The sequence below is a fragment of the Electrophorus electricus genome, chromosome 21, assembly GCF_041902795.1.
Source record: "Electrophorus electricus isolate QZ-2024a chromosome 21, ASM4190279v1, whole genome shotgun sequence".
Classification (NCBI taxonomy): Eukaryota; Metazoa; Chordata; class Actinopteri; order Gymnotiformes; family Gymnotidae; genus Electrophorus; species Electrophorus electricus.
Window position 1 is genome coordinate 18,211,744 of NC_137517.1, and position 17,722 is coordinate 18,229,465.

At 39.8% G+C, this 17,722-nt stretch overlaps 1 protein-coding gene across 1 annotated transcript; it reads left to right on the forward strand.

Moving 5' to 3' along the window:
* Positions 1-12,295: 12,295 nt before the first annotated feature.
* On the forward strand, positions 12,296-16,683 carry LOC145653020 (high affinity immunoglobulin epsilon receptor subunit alpha-like). Its single transcript, XM_081704893.1, has 5 exons — positions 12,296-12,379; positions 14,915-15,023; positions 15,370-15,648; positions 16,009-16,257; positions 16,673-16,683. Exons 1-5 carry the CDS (start codon positions 12,296-12,298, stop codon positions 16,681-16,683), a joined length of 732 nt encoding a protein of 243 aa, XP_081561019.1.
* Positions 16,684-17,722: the final 1,039 nt, after the last annotated feature.

Here is a 17,722-nt window from a genome sequence, read left to right on the forward strand (position 1 = left end):
TGCTCCAGACTATGTGAGGTCACTGTGTACTCTCTTCTTCAACACAGAAGGGGGCGCTATTAGTGAGATCAGGTCTTGTAGTGCAGGGGGGAAACAAATGTTTCCTTTAAAGTAGGGCTGTCAAAATAAAGGTCCTGTAGGACCACAGTACAGCCCTGTTCAGTGTTTCACCTGCTCCAACAGAGCTGATTTGTTGTTAGCAATTTTGAGTATCACTTTTAAGATCCATTATATGTTTGTAATGACATAGTAACACTAAGATAACGAAAAAAAAAGTAAGTTTGCATTTCAGTTCCATTACCATGTAGTGTAACTGTAATTACAGTATAACTCTAATACCATGTAGTGTAACTGTAATTACAGTACAGGTCTAATACTATGCAGTGTAACTGTAATTACAGTACAGCTCTAATACCATGTAGTGTAACTGTAATTACTGTACATCTTCAATTTCATTATTGCCTAGTAAACACAACACATGGAGTGTGTATTATGCTACTGAATACAAATAGTGTAAATTATTTAACAAACAATAATTTAAGTTAATAAAATAGACATTAAATTCATGAAATGACAGTAATCTTACTGTATACAGTGAGGGTAACAATGTTACTGTACTGTGATGTTCTTGATCTGTAATATCGTTCTCCTCTACACCGGTACTCATCCCCATTAACTACAGCATCTCCACTGATGGTGAGAGTGTCTCTGTTTACAGTGTCAAACACAGACTGAGACAATGTAGTCCACTGACTCTGAGCTTTCTTCTTATACCACCACTGATATGTCCACCAATAATAACCCTGAACCTCACAGTCACTTCAGAGTGACTGACTCTCCAGTGAACACAGGACTCTGAGGCTCCACAGTCAGTGTAGTTGTGGGTAAATCTGTGGAAAGAGATGGAGAACACTGCATGTTACAGCTGACTGACCCCCAGTGTCTTCCTGGAGTCACTCTGTATTTACATATATTATAACAAACAGGTTAGACCCACGATGCTGCATTCAAATCTGTTAATCACTGTGTTTTGTGGAGAATATCTGGAGATTATGTGGGATCTGATTATGATTTGGAAGGTAAAACGTGAACCCATGACTGTGAGTCACTTAATTATTCCATCCAGTACCACCTTGGACACTTTGTCCAGTAATGTGACATTTGTAATTAGGACTGAGATGCTCTTTTATGTCACTTAAACACTTTTGTAACAGCAGAGTAAAAGCACAGTTATAGTTTCCATTTTGCCCTCCACAAGAAACAGAATACATGTGGACTTAGTGTGTATTATGTTACTGACTACCAAGAGTTTATTTGAACAAAAGAGTTTAAATTTGTCACGTCCGCAGACCTGAGCGTTCCCCGTTTCCCTAGCAACCGAGTCACTTCCAGGTTGTTGTTGGTCTCCATGGTTCCGTGTCTCCTCCCCTTTGTGTCCAGCTGTTCCGAGTTTGTCTCTGATTACATTCCTGTGTGAAGCCCGTTCCTACTTTTGTTTAGTTATATGTCGTTTGTTCTGGCCCCTGTGTGTTTAGTTATATGTCGTTTGTTCTGGCGCCTGTGTGTTTAGTTATATGTCGTTTGTTCTAGCCCCTGTGTGTTTAGTTATATGTCGTTTGTTCTGGCTCCTGTGTGTTTAGTTATATGTCGTTTGTTCTGGCCCCTGTGTGTTTAGTTATATGTCGTTTGTTCTGGCCCCTGTGTGTTTAGTTATATGTCGTTTGTTCTAGCGCCTGTGTGTTTAGTTATATGTCATTTGTTCTGGCGCCTGTGGGTTTAGTTATATGTCGTTTGTTCTGGCTCCTGTGTGTTTAGTTATATGTCGTTTGTTCTGGACCCTGTGTGTTTAGTTATATGTCGTTTGTTCTAGCGCCTCTGGGTTTAGTTATTTGTCGTTTGTTCTAGCCCCTGTTTGTCTCTCATTAGATCTCATTTGTTCCTGCTCGTATGTAGTTTGTATATTCCTGTTTAATCTCGCATCCTCGCCCTGCGTTCATGTTTAGTTTCCCTCTCTGTCTGTTGTTTTCCTTGTTTAGTTCTCTGCTGTTCCCTCATCTGTAATATTTTGAACTTTTAGAACTTTAGTTAACGTTATTTTGTCTAACTTAGTCTTGCCCTCACCGTATTAGTCTGTTATTGTTCTGTTAGCCTGTTCCTCTTATGTTTGTGTGTTTATTCTTTGTTCTAGTCAGTATTGTTAGTCTGTGTCTGTTAATAAACACATTTAGTTTTTCTATCCCCTCCGTCCCTTATATTATGGCTTCGCTGGTTAGTTCAGTTTCGCATAACATCCAACGCCTCAGCACTTCGCAAGTGTGTTCACTCTCCACCCCTTCAGCTTTACAAATATATGAAATAAATCACCTTGAGCAAGTCCAGCTTGAACAAATGACATCAGCGCTATAAACATAAAAAGAGGAACATATGAATATGAGCAATGAAATAATTAATTTCTTAAAGAAAATATGATAGCAAAACATTGCAGACAGTTAAAAAAAAAGTATGTATAACTGTTCATTTAACCACAAACATCATAACATCCTGTTTATTACTTTAACAAGTATAAAGTCTAAACTCTGCTTCAAATGGAGTGGGGAAACTGCCGATTTACAAACATGCTGATTAAACAAAAGTGAAAGAAATTAATCTGTCGTGATAAAACATGTTTAGAGAGCTTTAGAGCGCTGAAGGTTTTGAACACAAGGGAGCGACAGTGATTTATGTTTCTGAGGAGAGTGGCGTGTGCTGTGGTATGAGCAGATCCACTACTGCTGTGTCACAGTTCCTGTCACGAATGGCCACTCTCCTCCCGTCCCTGATGTCACGGTTTCCCTGTCTTCCAGCTCTCCCTGGTTCCATGCCTTAGTTTCGTTTTCTCCGCCCCTGTCTGTTCCTCTATTCCACTCCTTGTTTTAGCTTCCGCTGTTCCCGTGTATCTGTTTAGTGTCTGATTGTCTTGCTTATTTAAGCTCTGTAGTTTGGTCTTCGGTAAGTTACGTCTCTCTGTCAGGGTTGCCGCTGTTGTCATTGCTTTTCTGTGTAGTCCAGCCGTGTGTTATATTACTCTCAGCACCCCTTAGCCTCTGTTTATTTTACCGTTCGTGTTTTCTCATTTAATAAACCGCCTCCTGCATTTTGCATTCTACCTCTCGCCTTGTTCCTGTTGGAAGCGTAACAGTTCCACAGTGTCTGTTATTTATGGACATCCTATCCAGCATTCTCTAAGTGTTTACAAGGTTATATGAAGAAACACACTGTGTAACGTGGAGCGATAGAGAGCTGGACGCAGACGATGAGAAGAGCGAGATTTATTAAGGGACAATCCAGAATCTGGGTCAGTAAGACAGACCAGGGTCATAGCACCAATACGAACAGATCCAGGAAACATATTAAACAAAAATAAAAATATGGAAATGAAAATATGGAAAATAAATCAACAGGCAAACCTAGAAAAAACAGTGTACAGATACACAGACAACAAGGCAAAGTGGTCAAAATTATCCTCAAATGAAACGCGTTTTATTTGTAAAATTTGTTTTGGACGCTTTTGCACCACAAAATATTTTTCACTACGCTGTAAAATCTGCTCCAAAAACCATCTAAAAACGCCGCATTTTACACCGTTTATATGTCAGTTGAAAAGCCATAAAAAGCGTCGCTTTAAGGGCTCTAAACGTTTTTGGCGTGCTTACAACGGCATTTAAAACACCATTTTATTGTATGATGAGCTCTGCCTATTGGGTTCGACAGCCAATAGACGAACGCATTCACTCACGAACAAGGTCATACCAGACCAGTTCACTACAGATCTTAATCGGCTGCTGAACCAGTGCTCATTGAGTAATGTGTGAGCATCTAGTAATGTAAAATCACCTAAAAAGAGTAACAATGAGAATTAAGTCCATCACAGCTATGTCAGAGCGTGAAACTGCTGTAGTTGGACTGCACAGGACACACAGTCAACAAACCAGACAGAATAAAGCTGCTGCTGACAGTCTAGTTAGTAAAATCTCCAGCCCAGTCTTTCAGTCTCTTCAGGAGGGTGAGGGATCATACAGGTGAGGTCTTTGTTTTCAAGCACAGCAGGAGTGTCTCTGACTTGCAGGTGACTCCACTGTGGTAGGGACTAACCTGACCAAGAACACACATGAACAGCACATAGAATGGGAGACAAACAGAAAAACAAATGAGCGCACACCAATCTTAAAAAAAATCCAGTGTAATGTTTCATAACTCAGAAAAAAGAACAGACAAGCCAAATGGACTAGAATGAATGGGGAAAGGACATTGTATATAGATTCTCTCAACAAACGTCTCAAAGCCTATGCCAATAATTAAATATTAAGATGATCATTGGCATATAGATAATTACAATTCAGATTTTATTCCTCTTAAAATCTATATAGTTTTTAAAGAACAAGGCTATTTCTTACTAGCCATCTTCTAACCTGGGGATAACCCCTTCCATTCAGTTTTAACCAGAACAAAAGTCTGAAGTCAGCAGTTGCTATAACGACACTACCCGCACCTCTGATAGCTAGCTAGGCAACAAGCTCGACTGGCTTTCAGTCTAGTGCTAGAAGCAACTCATGACTGACCAACTACAGCTATCTTTGGGTGAGCTTTATTTTGCAGCCATTTATCAGTTAGCTAGTTGTGTCTGGTTAGTATTTTTACGAATGAACACATATGTAAATCCCCAAAATAAACAAACTTGAGCACTGGTTCATCAGCCGATTAAAATCTGTAGTGAACTGATCTGGTCTGACGTTGTTCGTGAGTGAATGAAAGTTCAAGTTCAAGTCTATTAACTGTGAAACCCAATAGGCAGAGCTTATTATACTTTAAAACGGCATTTTAAACGCCGTTGTAAGCACGCCAAAATAGCGTAAAAGCGCCGTTTGTGAGCACTTAACGCGAAGCTTTTTACGGAGTTTCAACTGACATTTAAAAGGTGTAAAATATGATGTTTTTGATGGTTTTTGTAGCGTATTTTACAGCATAGTGAAAAATAGCACCATATTTTTCCATACAAAATGTTTGGCTTTCCATAGACAACGGCTTAGTACAAACACAATGAGCAGATAACGGCTAGAACAACGACCAGCAATACACTGAGGACAACACTGGGTTTAAAAACACGACCTAACAAGGTAGAAACAAGGAACAGGGGAAAGTAATGAAGGACAGAGAACTAAACGAGGAGCTAAACTAACGAAACCAAAACCAGGATGAACTGTTTTTCTCCATCTCCCCATTTCTGCTGAAAAAGAATATAGTGGAGTTGTGTATGCACGTTCTCTCTGCTACTACAACAGATTCATGTGGTAATGGGCCTTTTGTTAGGGGGGTAGGCGTTGGTCTTAAGGGTAATAATGTATGTCTTGGTCATTTCCTGTTGATCGTCACCTTCCTTTATTGTTTACTTCTGTTACATTTTTTTGAGATTGCCGTATTTTTACCCAGTTTGTCTGTTAAAATGTTAATATACACAGTAGGTTACATTGTTTCATCACACTGTTGTAGTTATTAATTTACCATAACACACAAAACAGTCCAAGCAGTGGATGTTATCTGCTGATTTTCTACAGGGTTTGTTTGTAGTCTGTACTGAATTGTTTCAACACCACACAGCATGTAGCTTTTCCCACTTATATCTGTGGTCATTCTTTGGGTTTGTTGTACTCTACTGACTTCTCTATTCCTAAATTATGTTGCTGTGACCTAAATCCCAAATATACAGACGCTGCAGTTTCTATAGTGATAGTGATGTCATGGCTGTCAACCCTGTGTAGGTAGTTAGGAGTCATGGGGTTCTTCTTCACCCCACACTTTCATTTGAACCTCATGTTAGATCCCTCACTAAATCTGTTTATTTCTCCTCTAAAACTCTACTCCATGGTTTCAGTAGCTCCAGTGTTGATCATTGTAATCCTCTCTTCACTGGTCTTACTGTTAAACTCTGACAAGCTCATCTGCTAGAGTCGTAAGCATCAATATCACTTCTGTGTTTCATCAGCTACACTGATGTGAAGAAGTACACTGGTAACTGGTCTGTTCCCATATTGAGTACAGATATGTACAATAACTTCTCCTCCTGCTCTCCAGCCTAGTACATCAAACAGAACCCTTTCCATAACACATCTGGATACAGTGAGAACACCTGAGCACATGGAAGTGAAACTCTGATCCTCCCTTCTGAGGGAACTGCACAACTAACCCACATAATCTCATCAGTCAGGATCCTCAGACTGCACATTACCAACTTCATACAGCACCTTTCACTCTAATGAAGACATAAAGAGAACATTTACTCACAGAGCACCACAGGGAGTGGACTGAGCTCCATACTATCCCAGTAATGACGGACTAAGGACTGACTCTGTGTGTTAAAGGCTCATCACTTCCTGTGTTCTCAGAATTAAAGTGCATTATTATTTTAATTGTCTTTACTGTCTGTGGTGTGAGTGCTAGATATAGTGAGGCCAAGTCCTGTGTTCTCATAGTCAAAGCACACTTCTGAGAAAGAGAGAAATAGAGGGAAATAGACATAGACAGAGAGAAGGGGGGGTAGAGAGAGAGAGAGAGAGAGAGAGAGAGAGAGAGAGAGAGAGAGAGAACAGGCCATGGTTTCCATTTTATATTAAGTGTCTCTACTGTGTGGTGTGTATGTAGGACACAGTGAGGCCAACTATTCATCATCATTATTATAATATTATTCATTTGAACTCATTTATTTAATGTAAATGTGTTGAATACACATTTGCAGGACCTCCATGCTGGGGGAGGGAACAGGAGGCAGCGCTGATCCACTTCTCTCCCCTGGAGCAGTTTGTCCTGCTCCAGGACACAAGGGTAGCAGTCAGAGGAAGAGCACTAGAGAATTCCTCAGGGTGTCTCACAGGGACAGACACACGTGTTCTAGTATCAAGCCCTCATCACTCAGACACCACAGTAAGATGATCACACTCTAAACACTTTAACACCAGATCCATGCAAACCCAACACAAAGTTTGTGGAGAGTGGAAAAGAGAATGTGCAGGTGAAAGAAGAGAGAATTAAGTCTGATTCTGCACACTTTAAATGAATGTTATTAAACACCACTGAGTATCAGTAACATGAAGTAGAGAGCAGGTCACTATTTATCATCTCTAACAGTCCATAACACCCACCACCCTGCACTTCCTCCCTCTGTTACACAGCTGAAATAGAAACCACAACACTCACCTCCCTCTGAGCTCATGCCTCCATTTATGTTATTTCTGTGTGTGTGTGTGTGTGTATGTGTGTGTGCGTGTGTGCGTGTGTGTGTGTGTGTGTGAATTATATAGTGACTGGTCAGGTCAGACGTCTCTACAGCAACATAACAGGGTTTTCTAACTCTGGAGGAATTATATAGTGACTGCTGTCCCTTTGAGGAACTTGGACTCAGTAGTGGACCAAAAGTCCATCGCACACACGACTTCATTTAAAAGCTTTTGACTGGTCACTTGTATTGTTTGTAATCAGTGTAATTAAAGCCAATACTATCACAGCCACTGCTACTGTTGTATAATGGAATATGATTTCTATATAACTAACATATATAGGTTCATGATCATATATTTGATTTTAAAGTTTTTCTCTTTATTTTGTCATTCCAGAGATTTGAAGACTGAGCTGAAGTTGAGGGGAAACAGTCAGCCATTTAATATCTACCACATTATTAATAATAAGACTTAGAAAATCTAGCACACGCGTTTAAAATTAACAACGATTATTATAAGAGAACGAACACTGAGCGGTAAGCTGTCGTTTCAACAACATTTCGTACTTTTCTTCAGCTAAATTAGGATGTTCTTTGGGTCGTGTAGCGCTAAAACGCTGTAAATGACGTTAGAGAAGTCAGTTCATCCCCACGAGTTTGACTGAACGGATATAATCTGTATGGCGCCCTCTCGTGGTAAGGACAGGGTATTACAGGCGAGACGAGGAGACATGGCGTCAGTGGACAAGCGGGATGTTTTTTCTAAAGCTATTGTGTGTCTACAGCGTTACAGGCGTGATTAACTAAATACATTTTCAAAAAATAATGAACGATAAGAAAAGCTTGTATGGAGATTGAACCCAGAGCCTTATATATGCAAAGCATGGACTTTACCACTGAGCTACATCTCCCTCTGATTAAGAAGGTGTGATAGACAGTTAATGTAAATGTAATTCATAACTCGGTGTAACACTTTATGGAGTTATAACAGTGCTGAACACATCCACTCTAATGTTACAAACTGTCTAATAGGGTCCGGCAACCTAGGTTAGGTTAGTGTCAACATTTAACACTTTAACATTCATACATTTCAGAAACGATCGTATAACACAGAATAAGATACATCTCGATAAAGAGAGGAACTCTGACGAGGGAGAAACCATGGACAATAATGGATCAATAAAGTTTAATTAAAACATCAAAACATTAACATTAAAGCGCCTAATTAAGCCTTACTATATAATTTCAAGATTTATAGACGCAGTGCTTGAATAAGTCTGGGTTCAGAATGTGTAATTATACACAGGACATCAAATAATCAAATATACATCAGATATAGAGGGGCAGTAGTGAGTAACACTGGGTCTGGGTGTGTTTGTGAGGCTGATTGCTGGTGCACAACCTGCTGGATGGAACTGGCTGAGAAAGACGCTTTACTGTTATCGTTACTGTTAATAAAAGTCCTCATTAACATTACTGTTAAAAAAAGTCCTCATTAACTATACTGTTAATAAAAGTCCCCATAAACTACACTGGTAATAAAAGTCCCCATTAACTACTCTGTTAAGAAAAAAGTCCCCATTACCTTTACTATTAATAAAAGTCCTGATTAACTACTATACTGGTAATAAAAAAGTCCCCATTAACTTTACTGTTAAAAAGCCACATACTATTAATGAAAAGCCCAAATTAACTATGCTGTTAATAAAAGCCCCCATTAACCATACTGTTAATAAAGGTCCCCATTAACCATACTGTTAATAAATGTCCCAATTATGTATACTATTAATAAAAGTCTCGATTAACTATACTGTTAATAAAAGTCCCCCATTAACTGTAATGTAAATAAAAGTCCCCATAAACATATATTGTTAAAAAAAGTCCCCATTAACTTTACTGTTAATAAAAGCCCATTATAAGGAGCTTCTCTTGTGTTTCTATCAGCACTGGATCTGTGTTTGCTGAAGGTTCTCTGACTGTAACAGAGACTGGAGGAGGAGGAGGAGGAACCAGGACCTGTACACATGTTAACTGTTAATAAAAGTCCCCATAAACATATACTGTTAATAAAAGTCCCCATTAACCTTACTGGTAATAAAAGTACCCATTAACCTTACTGGTAATAAAAGTGCACATTAACCTTATTGGTAATAAAAGTCCCCATTAACCTTACTGGTAATAAAAGTGCACATTAACCTTACTGGTAATAAAAGTGATGGGCACATCAGGGTAAGAAGAGACACAGCTGAAGTGATGCACCCATCATGCCTAGTGCCCACCGTACAAGCTGGTGGGGGCAGTGCTATGATCTGGGGTTGCTGCAGTTGGTTAGGTCTAGGTTCAGCAACGTTATGTGCCCACAGAATGAGGTCAGCTGAGTACCTGATATACTGAATGACCAGATTATTCCATCAATGGATTTTTTCTTCTCTGATGGCACGGGCACATTCCAAGATGACAATGCCAGGATTCATCGGGTTCAAACTGTGAAAGAGTGGTTCAGGGAGCATGAGACATCATTTTCACACAGTGACTGGCCACCACAGAGTCCTGACTTGAACCCCATTGAGAATTTTTTGGAAATGCTGGAGAAGACTTTGAGCAGTGGTCCAAATCTTCCATCATCAATACAAGATCTTGGGGAAAAATTAATGCAACTCTGGACAGAAATAAATGTTGTGACATTGCAGAAGCTTGTGGGAACGATGCCACAGTGAATGCATGCCGTAATCAAAGCTAAAGGTGGTCCAAATAAATCTTAGAGTGTGTGACCTTTTTTTTGGCCAGGCAGTGCATAAAAGTGTAATTATGTAATCAAATAACATTTGCATCACAGTTACACCTTGAAGAATACTAAGGCCTGTATGTTAGAGCTGTACAGCTGTAACATAGAGCTGTACACCTGTAACATAGAGGTATACACCTGTATGATAGAGCTGTACACCTGTATGATAGAGCTGTACACCTGTATGATAGAGCTGTGCATCTGTATTATAGAGGTGTACAACTGTATGATAGAGCTGTATGATATGTTCTACTCTAAGTTCTGTGAAAAGTAAATAGAAGGATATAAAATGTAGTACCACTGAGAGCCACAAGAGGCATCTTAGGACAGTGAGTTCAAGAGTAAATGGGGCCTCAAACAAGTCTCCAAATACTTATCTACTATCTTTAACATCAATCCTGCAGTTACCATCTATCATTCATCTTTTTGTACCTCTGTGTCTCAAAATCAACAACGAAGTAGAAACAATAGATTATTAATACCCAACAACATGGACACACACACACACACCCACACACACACACACACACACACACACACACACACACACACACACACAGTAATAAAATGGAGGCATGAGTTCAGAGAGAGGTGAGTGATGAGGCTTCTGTTCTATTTCAGCTGTGTAGCAGAGGGAGGAAGTGCAGGGTGGTGGGTGTTATGGACTATTAGAGGTGATAAATAGTGACCTGCTCTCTACTTCATGTTAATGATACTCAGTGGTGTTTAATAATATTAATTTAAAGTGTGCAGAATCAGACTTAATTCTCTCTTCTTTCACCTGCACATTCTCTTTTCTACTTTCCACAAACTTTGTGTTGGGTTTGCATGGATCTGGTGTTAAAGTGTTTAGAGTGTGATCTTACTGTGGTGTCTGAGTGATGAGGGCTTGATACTAGAACACGTGTGTCTGTCCCTGTGTGACACCCTGAGGAATTCTCTAGTGCTCTTCCTCTGACTGCTACCCTTGTGTGCTGGAGCAGGACAAACTGCTCCAGGGGAGAGAAGTGGATCAGCGCTGCCTCCTGTTCCATCCCCCAGCATGGAGGTCCTGCAAATGTGTATTCAACACATTTACATTAAATAAATGAGTTCCAATAAATAATATTCTTTATAATAATTATGATGAATAATTATGGCCTCACTGTGTCCAACATACACACCACACAGTGGAGGCACTTAATATAAAATGGAACCATGGCCTCCTCTCTCTCTCTCTCTCTCTCTCTCTCTCTCTCTCTCTCTCTCTCTCTCTCTCTCCCTCGCTTGTTCTCTTCCTCTCACTCTCCCCCCTCTCGCTCTCTCTCTTTCTCAGAAATGTGCTTGCACACACACCACATATAGTAAAGAAACTTAAAATAACCTCATTATAATAACTCGCAATAATTCTGAGAAAACAGGAAGTGTTGAGACTAACACACACAGTCACTCAGTCAGTCTGTCATTACTGGGACAGTATGGAGCTCAGTCCACTCCCTGTGGTGCTCTGTGAGTAAATGTTCTGTTTATGTCTTCATTAGAGTGAGAGGTGCTGTATGAAGTTGGTAATGTGCAGGCTGAGGATCCTGACTGATGAGATTATGTGTGTTAGTTGTGTAGTTCCCTCAGAAGGGAGGATCAGAGTTTCACTTCCATGTGCTCAGGTGTTCTCACTGTATCCAGATGTGTTATGGAAAGGGTTCTGTTTGATGTACTGGGCTGGAGAGCAGGAGGAGAAGTTCTTTGTACATTTTTGTACTCAATATGGGAACAGACCAGTTACCAGTGTACTTCTGCACATCAGTGTAACTGATGAAACACGGAAGTGATATGGATGCTTACGACTCTAGCAGATGAGTTTGTCAGAGTTTTAGCAGTTAGACCAGTGAAGAGTGGATTTCAATAATCTACAAAGTGTGGGGTGAAGAAGACCCCCTAGATTCCTAATGTCTCGGTTCACTCTCCTTCCATTGGTCATGTGGTACATCCTGTCATGTGCAGGGAGAGTTCACTGTTGACTGTGTTCAGTGTCTTGTGTCTTGTTTGTAACCACACCTGCATCCAGTTGTTTGTTTCATTTATGTATGTATTTTATTCCCTGTGTGTGTGTGTGGGGGGGGGTCATTGTCAGTCATTGTTAGATGTACTTGAAGTTGTTAGCACATGTTAATGTTTTCGTTTGTGCTTTTGTTTCTGTGCATGTTTAGAGTTCATCGTTTGTATCACACTACATTGCGTGTTTAATGTCAGTACCACAGTGTTTATTGTTTGTTCTTGATTAATAAATGTCTGTCCACATCGAGACAGATCTGAGTGTCCTGTTCCTTGCCCTGTGGCACTCGGCCGTCACACCTAACTATCAGCATGGGGTTAGTCTCTATGCTTGTCTTCCATTGCGTTTCAAGCCAAACCGTATTTGAGGTTCAAAGTATATACAAGAAGACACTTATATTAAGAGGGGGAAGAATGATCATGACCAACACATACTGGTAGTTTTCAGCCTGAGGGAAGAGAGTCTTCATTTTATAGATATGAAAGGAAACCCTTTCACAAGAACCTCAACACACACAATTGAACACTGACACAGTAACTCAGCTGAGCTCTCTGCTGAGCACAAGCTCAATTCACAGACAAAACCTCCCCAACAAAGGATCCACTCACACTCACTCAACCAGGAACACCAACACCTACACCCCTAACGAAGGACCCACTACCACATGAATATGTAGTATTAGCAGAGAGGCGGCACACACACAACTCCACTGGATTCTTTGTCAGAGCTTCATGTTATCAGCAGAAATGGAGAACAACAGTTCTACAGTCCTGGAACAGCTCACAAACACTTTTATTTTCTCCCATTAATACTGCATGACTATTTAACAATTAATCCCATACAAGAATCTCAGAAACAGATTCACAAATTCAGCAGATTAGTGAATCTGTGTCACGATCCAATCGCTGCATTCATCTTCTTTCTGTTTTTGTTCCCATCCTGGTTTTCATCTCCATGTGATTCCTTGTTTTGGTTTCGTTAGTTCAGCCCCTCGTTTAGTTCTCTGGCCTTCATTAGTTTCCCCTGTTCCTCGTTTCTACCTTGTTAGGTCGTGTTTTTAAACCCAGTGTTTTCCTCAATGTCTTGCTGGTCATTGTTCTAGCCGTTATCTCCTCATTGTGTTTGTACTAAGCCGTTGTCTGAGCTCTTGTCTTGTTTCACGTTTATTCAGTCAGTGTTCTGGGTTCTGCCTTGTTGTCTGTGTATCTGTACCCTGTTTTCTCTCCGTTTGCCTGTTGATTTATTTTCCAATTTTCGTGTTTTGCTTTCTGTTTAATATATTTCCTGGATCTGTTCGTATCAGTGCTATGACCCTGGACTGTCTTAATGACCCAGATTCTGGATTTGCCCTTAATAAATCTCGCTCTTCTCAGCGTCTGCGTCCAGCTCTCTATCGCTCCACGTTACACAGTGTGTGTTCATTCTTCATAAACCTTCTAAACACTTAGAGAATGCTGGATAGGATGTCCATAAGTAACAGACACTGTGGAACTGTGAAACAGCAGTAGTGAATCTGCTCATACCACAGCACACACCACTGTCCAGCGAAACATAAATCACTGACGCCCCCTTGTGTTCAAAACCTTCAGCGCTCTAAAGTTCTCTAAAGATGTTTTATCGTGTAGGATTCATTTCTTTCACTTTTGTTTAATTAGGGTGCTTGTGAAAACAGAAGTCATTTTCCCCACTCACTTTGAAATAGAGTTTAGATGAACATTTATTCAAAGTGTTATCTAGCATGTTAAGGTGTTTTTATTAAATGAACAATTATACATAGTGGTAACCAACATGTTAAGGTGTTCATGGTTAAATTAACAATGATACTTTTATTTTAATTGTGTCTGAAATGTTTTGCTGTCAGGTTTTTTTATTTAATAAATTAATTAATTGTTCATATTCATATGTTCCCTCTTTTATGTTTATAGTGCTGATTTCATTTGTTCAAGTTGGACTTGCTCAAGGTGATTAATATTCTGTTTATATATTATTTAAAACCCAAACTGCCATTCTAACTCTATTCAGTTATTAGATGAAACATGAAATGTTGGAATGATGTCATTAGACATTTATGAAAATTTGCTATTTTAAATGTATTAATTTACACATTTAGCATTTTAGTGTATGTATTTTATAATTAATGAATTTATTTAGTATTAAAACATGTGCAGGACCAGACAGCACTGACTGGTGTGGTAGATTTAGATTTAGATCTGTGTAATTTATTTGTTTTCAAAGTAACTGAATGAAGAATTCAAATGTTTAATGTTTCTGCAGGTCATGTTAAAGCTGTTGTGAGTGTAAGTCCTGATAATCACGTGTTCAGAGGAGAGACTGTGACTCTCAGATGTGACATACAGGGAGAAGGAGACACTGGGTGGACATACAGCTGGTATGAGGATGGCAACAGTATCTACCCATATGTCACATCCAATACATACACATTCAACTTTGTTGTACAGTATGACAGTGGTACATACACCTGCAGAGGGTACAGGGGAAGAGACTCTCAGAGCTCAGAGATCAGTAATGCTATTACATTAACTGTGTCAGGTGAGTTTGGACTGTGAATTCAGCCAATAGACATTCATAGCAAGGTTGTTATTGTGTGTGCGTGATTTTAAACACCCAGGATTTTATATTTGCTGCGTTACAGAGAGACCCCAGGCATTACTGAGTGTGTCTCCACAGATCTGGCTGACTGAAGGAGTCTCAGTGAGTCTAAGCTGTGAGGTCAGAGACTCCTCTACAGGCTGGACATTCAGCTGGTACAGAGCTGTTCCCTACAGAGAATGTTTAACTCCAGTAATACACAATCATAGCTATGTGAGGTATTGTGTTGAGCTCCTCTCAGACAGCATCAGAGGAGCTGGAGGCTCCTACATTCTCAGTCCTGCTGCTCTACATCACACAGGAGTTTATGTGTGCAGAGCAGAGAGAGGAGAACCAGCCTATCAGACACAGTACAGCAACACACACCCACTATGGATCACTGGTGAGGACATACAACAGCTGTGTGTGTGTGTGTGTGTGTGTGTGTGTGTGTTTGTGTGTGTGTGTGTGTGTGTGTGTGTGTGTGTGTGTGTTTGTGTGTGTGTGTGTGTGTTTGTGAAACATCAATCACTGTCATACACACACACACAATCAAGAGCTTAGTTATATGTTATTAACTAGATTGCATTAGTGGTTTTCAATCATGAAAGGAGGCATCAAACTGGTTGTAATATTTCCATGTTAAACGTGTTCACTACACTTTTGCTATGATAAGACAATAATAATAACACGTGATGTATAATTTCTGTATCTAAGGTCTGTCTCCTGCAGTCTCTCTGATCATCAGTCCCAGCAGAACTCAACACTTTAGAGGTGACTCTCTCTCACTGAGCTGTGAGGGACAGAGTGACTCTACTGGATGGAGAGTGAGACGATACACACACAGTGGGAATGTGTCAGATTGTTCATCAGACTGGGGATCAGTTACAGGATCTACATGCACCATCAGATCCCTTTACACATCCCACACTGGAGTGTACTGGTGTCAGTCTGAATCTGGAGGGAGCAGCAATCCTGTTAACATCACAGTGCACAGTGAGTCTGCATGTATGCACTCACTAGTTAAGCAGAAAAGGAAATGTTTGATAACTATATTATAGTTCACAATATATAGAACTATCAGTTACTGACTAAGAAAACTGTTAACTAGAGTTAATAAGAAAAGCTGTTTAACATGTTCTCAGTGTGTGTGTGTGTGTGTGTGTGTGTGTGTGTGTGTGTGTGTGTGTGTGTGTGTGTGAGAGAGAGAGAGAGATAGAGAGAGAGACGTTAGTCTGCTTTCCAATAATTGGGTGTATTGTGTGTGTGTTCTGTGTCCCTGTTGTGTAATATTCAGTATTCATGCTGGAATCCTTCTCTCTGTAAAAGATGACTAAAGTGATTTCTCTGTTCTAGATGGTGATGTGATTCTGGAGAGTTCTGTCCATCCTGTGACTGAGGGAGATCCTCTGACTCTACACTGTTTACTTCACCCCACTATCACATCACACCTCAGAGCTGATTTATATAAAGATGGATCACTCATCCAGACCCAGACTGCAGGAGAAATCACCATCCATACTGTCTCAAAGTCAGATGACGGTGTCTACTACTGTAAACACCCAGAGAGAGGAGAGTCACCACACAGCTGGCTCTTAGTCAGAGGTCAGAATTTAAAGATTTCACATGTTTATTATTAGACCAATTTAACCAGAGCCTCAAATTTATATTGGCAAGAAAATCATTTTATAATTCTGAATCTTGGAGCAGTAATCCTGTCAACACCACAGTGCAGGGTGAGACTCCATGTAGTGAACTTACGCTTGTACTGAGTTTACTGTGAACACCATGAACACCATGTCCTGTCCCTGACTGAACTCTCTTCAGTTTATATATTTGTATTTTCATATGAATTTGAGTATTTGAGACTATGGATATACATTACTTACATTTAGTCATTCAAGCCATGTAAAGTTACTGTTACCCATCATTTTCTAAGAGACAGAATAGATGTTTTCTACATATTCTATCCACAGCAGAAATAGGAAATCAAACATCCCCATCTTGTGGTGTGAATCAGTATTTACATAAATGTAACAAAGCGTTCACATGGAATCCAGTTACTTTAATTAAGGCTTAAATCTACATGTAATACACTCATTTATTATAGAAAAATAAAATGCTGTTACATTGCTGGATATATTGGTACATTTAACTGTGTTCAAGTAGATAACTGGTCCCAATAGCATAAAACCTATTTGTAAACTAGAGGCCATTTTAATACTAGGACTGTCAGGGAATGTTTTGGACAATAAAAACTTTTGTGTTCATTTCTGTTGACTTTAAGAACCACCTGTACTGTCACCACCATTACTCCTACTGTACTATCACCACATTACTCCTACTGTACTATCACCACATTACTCCTACTGTACCATCACCACCATTACTCCTACTGTACCATCACCACATTACTCTTACTGTACTATCACCACATTACTCCTACTGTACTATCACCACATTACTCCTACTGTACCATCACCACATTACTCCTACTGTACTATCACCACATTACTCCTACTGTACCATCACCACATTACTCCTACTGTACCATCACCACATTACTCCTACTGTACCTTCACCACATTACTCCTACTGTACCATCACCACATTACTCCTACTGTACCATCACCACATCACTCCTACTGTACCTTCACCACCATTAGTCCTACTGTAACATCACCACATTACTCCTACTGTACCATCACCACATTACTCCTACTGTACTGTCACCACATTACTCCTACTGTATCTTCACCACCATTACTCCTACTGTACTGTCACCACATTACTCCTACTGTACCTTCACCACCGTTACTCCTACTGTATCAACACTACCATTACTCCTACCAGATGTGGTTCAGCTGAGCTGCATGTGAAGTAATACATTCCATTTATTTATTCCTTCAAGTTCACTTCTCATATCAAAACTATTAGATGCTTTCAAAAAGCTTTCAAAGGTTTAATAAGCTTCCAACACATGATCTTATAGAGAGGTGAACATAAAAGCAGAATTTAAGTACTGTGTGATTTCTACAATGGAGCCTGAGCTGGTTCTGACTGTGCAGTC